This window comes from Bremia lactucae (genome assembly GCF_004359215.1).
Source record: "Bremia lactucae strain SF5 chromosome Unknown BlacSF5_NotPlaced_183_SHOA01000117.1_1171385bp, whole genome shotgun sequence".
Classification (NCBI taxonomy): Eukaryota; Oomycota; class Peronosporomycetes; order Peronosporales; family Peronosporaceae; genus Bremia; species Bremia lactucae.
Genome location: NW_027152196.1, coordinates 374,430 through 381,690, shown reverse-complemented (window position 1 = coordinate 381,690; position 7,261 = coordinate 374,430). Strand labels below are relative to the sequence as shown.

The 7,261-nt window shown below is 43.7% G+C and overlaps 2 protein-coding genes across 2 annotated transcripts; both read right to left on the bottom strand.

Annotated features, from left to right (window-relative positions):
- Positions 1–609: 609 nt before the first annotated feature.
- On the bottom strand, positions 610–2,221 carry CCR75_009556 (uncharacterized protein; the record flags this gene model as incomplete). Its single annotated transcript, XM_067967595.1, has 3 exons — positions 610–748; positions 1,565–2,106; positions 2,183–2,221. The coding sequence occupies 3 exons, from the start codon at positions 2,219–2,221 to the stop codon at positions 610–612; spliced, it is 720 nt and encodes a 239-aa protein (XP_067815890.1).
- Positions 2,222–4,596: 2,375 nt separating this feature from the next.
- Positions 4,597–4,890, bottom strand: CCR75_009555 (uncharacterized protein; the record flags this gene model as incomplete). The annotated part of the gene is made up of 1 exon (XM_067967594.1): positions 4,597–4,890. One exon carries the CDS (start codon positions 4,888–4,890, stop codon positions 4,597–4,599), a length of 294 nt encoding a protein of 97 aa, XP_067815618.1.
- Positions 4,891–7,261: the final 2,371 nt, after the last annotated feature.

Here is a 7,261-nt window from a genome sequence, read left to right as displayed (position 1 = left end):
TAAGAATTCATTTACATGTTTAGTACTAGTTTATAGTTAAGACAACATTTACAAAGATAGATTAACAAGACACTTAACTATATTAATACAGTTTTCATTTTACACTCTTAAGCTAACTTGCCTTAAGAGAAGTCTTCCTCTACACGTACAGTGTACGTCACCTAACGAGAGGCACCACTCACATCTGAAGCAGTGTGAAGTGGACTTGTACTGAAGCAGTACAAGTCGCAGTGCCCGTTACAGTAACGATTGGCGGGGTTATTTGAGACGTAAATCAATCAGTCAGTAGATCTTATGTCTTATTGCATCAATATATCGAATTTTGGTAATATTGGAACTGTTAAAAACAAAATTAATAAAGATAATAATAGTGTACTTTTTTATTTTATTTCTTCTTGGCCAATAACCATTTGTAATATACACACTAAAATTTCCATCTTTCAATTGCGCCGTTGTAAAAGGTTGGTAAAGCTAACAAATGTTTAAAACCGTGCAAAATCAATAATTATTCTTTTGGATCGTCTTGCGAGGGTCAAAGTACTGGCACAAATACGATTTAAATTTAGTTTGAACGTCTAAGGAGAACAGTTCAGGAAAGATAGCGATAATCTATAGTGCCACCTCTGCCACTTCAAACGCCTTCAAGGCACGTTGGAGTCGGTACAGCGCTTCCGCGGCTGTGGGACGATCCGTGGGATCGACAGCTATACACTCTTGCGCAAGCTTCAGTAGCTCTTCGGGGCAGTCGCTTGAAAAGTTGACGCGTAACCTCCCTGCCGCGACCATCTGGAGCATATCGGGTTCTGCGGGTTTGCGTACCCCCGGGGTATTGAAATTCGCATACGGCATCTCATGCGTGTCGAGCTCACTAAGCAGCACGCCAAATGAAAACACGTCGGCCTTATTGCCATAGTGCGCACCCATCATGACCTCAGGGGCCATCCAAAGGGACGTGCCCACGGCATTGGTCATGCGATCGTCCGAACGCTCTCGCGACACCCCAAAGTCCGTGAGTTTCGCATGTAGCTCCGACGTGAGCAAGACGTTGCGAGACTTGAGGTCACGATGCAAAATATTAGGCTCACACGAATGAAGGTACGATAGTCCGTTCGCAACATCAAGCGCAATCTGAATTTTATCGTAATCAAAGCCCTTGGGACGAGCACGACTGTCGAGCCACTGATTAAGCACTGCTCGGAGGTCCCCGCCAACTACATATTCCGTAACACAGGAAACGGAACTAAGGGAATTCCACGCAATTCCAAGAAAGCGCACAATACAAGGATGGTCGAGTTTGGCCATGACTTTTGTCTCGCTAAACAAGGCCGTGATCTCGGTCGTGTCTTGCGCTGTTTCAGGCAAAAGCGTCTTTACGGCCACGGTTTCCCCTTGATACGTTGCAAGAAAGACTTGACCAAAGCCTCCACGCGCAATGAGTTCCTGAATCTGAATTTGATCCAATGGAATGCGCGCCGCGACAAGCACCGGGTCATCCCAAATTCCGCTCTTGTGTACCTGTCGTCGTGTAAATGGATCCTCGCGAGCGACGGTGAAGATCCCCGACGTTCGCGAGATTAACGGTTCTTGTTGAAGATGCCGTTTCTTTTTGCTACTGAGTGTGCCAAACGCTCCGGGGGGCTCGAGTTTGGCATTATGTAACGAAATAGTTTTAGAATGTATAAACTTTGAAGGAAGGTTGTTTTGTTTGTCGGATCGTCGTTTTCGTATGATTAACACAGCAATCACGAAAAAGAGACAAACGAGGCCGATTAGAAGACCAAAGACCACGCTTCCCGACATGATATTCGAGGACGTGGAGGCCGCGACCGATGTATTTGTGTTTGAACCAGAAGTGACTTTCGAATTGACTGTCGGAGGCGCAGCGTTGGTGTCATTCCGTGGGACTGCGGTGGGAGAGTCGGGAGTGACGCTCGTGACGAGAGAGTCTTTTGTCGAGGGATCTCGCGGTGGATCTGTGATTAAAAAGACGTCATTATCCTGCGTGGTTCTAGTGTGCAGACGATGCGGACTCGGTGGCTCGTGTTCGCTGGCAATTTCTTCTTCGGGGTTGTCTACTTTTCGGCTCTTGACTTTGCTCACGACGTCCTATAAAATGAATCCGGTGAATATACATGAGATATACGTTCTAAGAGGGTTTGAAGGGAGTTACGGCAGAACGCACATGATACTTTAAAGTCGACTCGTGCGAGTACTCGTTCATGCTTCCGCGTCGAAAAGGAAGAAGTAAGACTGAGAGATGAATCGATCTGAAAGACGTTAGTGCCGATCGTCCACCTCTATCCTACGTGTCTACGTACTGTACCGTCGCGGAGAACCTCCGTTTGACAGGCAGCAAGTCCTTGTCGGTGATCCGGATAAACAGATGGATACAAAAGATTGCAAGAGCAAGGCCAGTGCTTTTACTTAGCGTCGTCAATTCGAGTGGAAAAGACAGTTTGAAAAACGCCTTTGGCCTCCTTGTCGCCTCGTTTTTACGACTAGGTCTTTTCTTTGTCGAGTCAAATCGTCACATCTGGTGGCAACTTATTGAGTCTAATTACCAAAAGTCGGAACAAAGCACGGCCTTGGAGTGTGTTCACGACAAACTTATGTTCCAGCGTCGCACGTTGGTCCTTCCTTGTCCTTGCGACATGGCGACTCCCATCGCAGGTTGTTTCAATTCCCGCGGCTTTACACCAGCATACGCTAAAGATCAGACACACTAAGTTGCACTACGGCAGCTTGCTTAGAGGAAGAGCGCGCGTTTTGCTTTCTCTTCGCCACATCCAGTACTCGCCACAATGTGGGAGATGAACGCCCAGACTGCATTAGCGCTAGCGCATCGCATACAGTGCAGTACTCTCTGTCGCAACAATGTTATTGTATTGAAGTCCTCGAATCCGCTACGAAAACAGAAAGCATACAGATTACCTCACGCCTTGCAAATGTTGTAAAGGTTATTAAAACGACTTTTTCTTGCGTCACACTGCGTGTCAAAATTGTTTGAATAACGATAGGCGACTTCCATTGCGAGGTATTTCTTTGCGACGTCACAACACAACTTGAGCGGCGCACAAATTGCGGTCTTGCATAATTACCTTTCACGGCCTCTAATAAACTGGATTACAGCATGAGTTGGACCAACATTTATAATGAAATTAGATCTCCAAAAAATATTTATTTGTAATCTTCGACAGTTGACTAGTGTGTTATAAGTATGACCCCAAAAACGATGAATGACAGACGATTGCAATTAGTTGGAGTTGAATATGGCATGCACAATCCATCTCATACACTTTATCTAATTTTTATTTAGGCAATGCCGATAATTATTGGACTGTCTCGTATTGTTTTGGAGAGGCACCACAAACGCACACGAGCAACTAGTGGTAAAGTTGTCGAGTCCAATGAACGTGCGCGACTGTAATGTACGACATTGTTTAGGCTATCGCCAAAAAACCACACAAGAGAAAAATATTGAATAGGCTTTGCTAATCTGTATAATAGCAGATAGCCCTATTTCACACGGGAATGGGGGGGGGTATATGATCAAAGTATCAGTCTGTGATTCTTGCAATGCATGTCGTACATGAATGCCACAATAGGCCAGTACAAATCTTGACGCGGTACACAGGCAGTGGAACTGATCAAGGTATTCGTGACTTCGCAATATTACCACAAGAAGATATATATTCAATAATTAAAAGGGGGCAAATAGTTTGCATTAATATAAAGTTTGCAAGACATAATGACGTCAAGGTCGCCAAAGATACCTGGCCGGAACTTGCCATTGATATCACAATTACTATTAACGTTCTATGCTGACTGGATTTTAAGGGACATTGCATAAAAATTATATTGTAGATCTTGTCTTCACAAACGTTGAGAGAATTTTAAACGAGAACAAAAGTAAAAGTCATGTCAAAAGTGTCGGAGATTTTAACAAGTAAAAATGCTGCGATTGGTTGCCACGAGCTGCAGTGTTAATTTTCTTAAATGGCAGAAATTGGATAGACTCTATCGTTCATGCAAGCCTACTTGAATGCCACAAGAAGGTAATTAGCTTGCGTGTTTACCGAAGAGCAATAATTGGAGTTCCTCCCACTAAAATCAAGGATGCAAAGTGCTGGTCTAAAAATTAAATCTGCAACGTCAAAATAGTCGTTCAAAAATTATAATTGTATTGTATATTCTGTTGTGAAGAGGTAATTACCATTCCTTAGAGGCGGCATCGTATAACAGTATTTTACCCAACTAATAATTAAGCCATCTGTCTGATCCATCTGTAATCATTTTTAATAAAGTTTGGATGTCAGATATGAATCCAAAACATTTATAATAATTTTGTGGAGAATTAATTTCAAGAAAGGTTCAATAGGAATAGAATTTTTATGTTATCTTTAGTCAAGAGCTAGTCTTTCAAGCGCTTTGCCCGTAAAAGAAGTCTTAAATCAGCCAAGTGCCAAAAAATTGATGCTTTACTGCAAGCCATACTGCTACTTTTGCTGCAGCTTTTTACATTGCTGACGTTAATTTCACGGATAATAATCTGGAAAAGCAAGCCAGGTCTACTCTTTTAGATTCCATCTGTCAGGATTATTCTGTCAATTCGCTGATGGCGGCGCCCATATTCAGTACATTCTTTCTCATGATAGCTGTGAGCAGCTCAGGGTCATTCTGTAACACCCGATACACACCCAAGGCGTCGCGGCCCTCAACTAGGTGCATCCGAATCCGTGCTGCGTCACCCTCATGCTGTCTCAAATGCAGCAATTCTTTCGCATTATACCGCAGCTTTCGGCCGATGCTGGGCTCTGGGAACCTCCTCGCAATGCGCAGTACGTCCCGGTAAAGCGCCAGTACCTCTCGTCGGAGACCACATTGTGACATTTATTTATTGGAATGAAACCTTTTTTAGTGCAAAATGATGAACATAATATTCTATTTATAAGGAGCTTTTATGAAAGAGTGAAAAAATTGAAAGATACTTTCTGTATGATGGTACTCAATCCCTGTCAATCTCACTTAAGAGCTTTGCATAAAATCTGAGTTCACGTTGTGGTGATAAAAACTCATAATATATCACAAAAATACTAAAATTGTGTGCTTCGGAGTGCTGCTGTACATTCGTTACGCAATATTTTAAACAACAAGAGGAATAATGAAGGAGAGTAATTTTAGGGAATGTCTAGACCCACCCCAGATTTTTCCTAAACTCAACCCACCAAAGTTTGAGGTAGTTCGATTGACTAAAGTAATCCAACTTGTTGCTAAGGTTGGTTTAGACATCCGCTGTAATAAAATGCTTATTTACTTTTTGAGAGGGTCGAATGTCCGCTGACGAACGTGGCGGGCACCTTTAACTAGTACTGATAAGTACTATTACTCTTTACACTGATTACAGTGTAGGGAGAGTGCCTCCACGCTTCACGTACACAAGAGTACAGAGAAAGTACTTTAGTAGCTAAGGGTCTTTAGCTACCATAGTTAAGTCAATGGATTCGAAATAGTAAAGATAAAACTGTATTAATTTGTTGAGTTTCCTACGTAACGAACTTCTATCCACTACTGAGCTAATTATTTTATTTTCTAACTATATAGGCGGGCACGTCTTAATGCGGCCACGCTCTACTGAAGCACACACCCTAGCACATCAAGGAAGCGGTTGACTATCTACTCTTGCGTGCAGTGAGGTTGTTGTGGTGGGCGCCTTAGCGACCTAATCCAACGCACTAAGTTCTCTGGTAGACGTGCCGTCACGGGAGCGGTATTCCGGCTCCTCGTGCGCACTTACCAAGTAGGAAGTAGTTTTCAGGCTGATTTATATTATATCTTATTGAAAATTGAATTCCAACTTTAACCAATCTTTAAATGCCATCTCTGTAGACACACACTGATATTTATTTAAGCGTACATTTCTAGACACCTCGCGTAACAAATGACTAGCCGTCATCCCCGCTAATGTGAATGCACTCGTGTGTATCACATACACAAGGGTGGCTCACAATGTGAACCACTCCCAACAACTTCGTGGTACCTCCAGGGAAAACAGAAATTGTATTTTTAGGTAGGGTGGCAGCACTTTATAGTTCTTTTTCCCACGCTAAAGCGTTCATTAATTTTGCGACCATTTCGGTCAGCATAGTCTTTTTGTTTATCCTGTGTGCATGCCATCGCATCACGGACTTTTCGTGTGATGGCTAATCGCTCGCTCACAAAGCGCGTTGAGCCTCGCTCCCGCTTTTAATATCAAACTCGCCTATGACACCGCCGAGAGGTCGGTCATAGGACGTAGTTTTATTAACCACTGCTAACCTGGCAAGGTCACTACAGCAAGTTTCTGTCGTTGAGGTGATACCCTCGCGGGTCATCGTCATTTTGACGAAACTATGTCCCTCATTCGCACCGAGCATAGTGAGGGTCCCTCCCCCCACTAAGACTCGGGCTGCGCACAAACGAGACTGGCGTCCGAGGATGGCGCAGTCCGTTAATATAAAACGGTGTCTCACCCGTACTGGCTTGGACACTGTTATGTATAGCGAACTCCACAAAGGATAATGGCTTGCTCCACTCTTTGGGAGGCGCACGGTGTTTCACTTGTATATGCAAAAAGGATTTTTAAAGCTGGGGCAATTAGGGTTGTTACCCTTTTTGATGAAAACTAAATAAAGTTCCGGCAACTATTGTTCACGGAGCTACAATTGAAGTTGTGCGTAAGACATCCGCCACGACACGATTGGCACGTTCTGTTTGGCCATCGGTCGTTTGATGATCTACGGTCGACATGAGGAGCTTAGCACCTAGCATTTCAAACACATGTCGCAAAAAAACAGACATAAAACCTGTATCCCGGTCCGATACTATGGACTCGGGCATTCCATGTAGTCGGTAAACATGATTTAGGAACAAGAGAGCTGCCTCCTTCCCTGTGGTTGATGTTTACATGGTGCTAAATGCCATATTTTGCTCAGTCTATTTACAAAGACGACGAGCCCCGTTCGACCTTTATGATCGGGCGGCAGGCCAAACACGAAGTCCAGACTTACTGACTTCCAACAGTTGGTTGGAATTGGTAGCGGCTTCAGTGACGCACAGCTGGACGGTGCAGGCTTAATACATCTTTTGCCTTTGGCATCTGCTTGTTCATATTGTTTGTCTTGGCTATCAGCCATCGTATCCCTTACATGTATTAAGATACTAAATTGCGTCACGAGAAACTCGCTTACTTGTTTCCGAACGGTAACAGGGCTGATATCAGCAA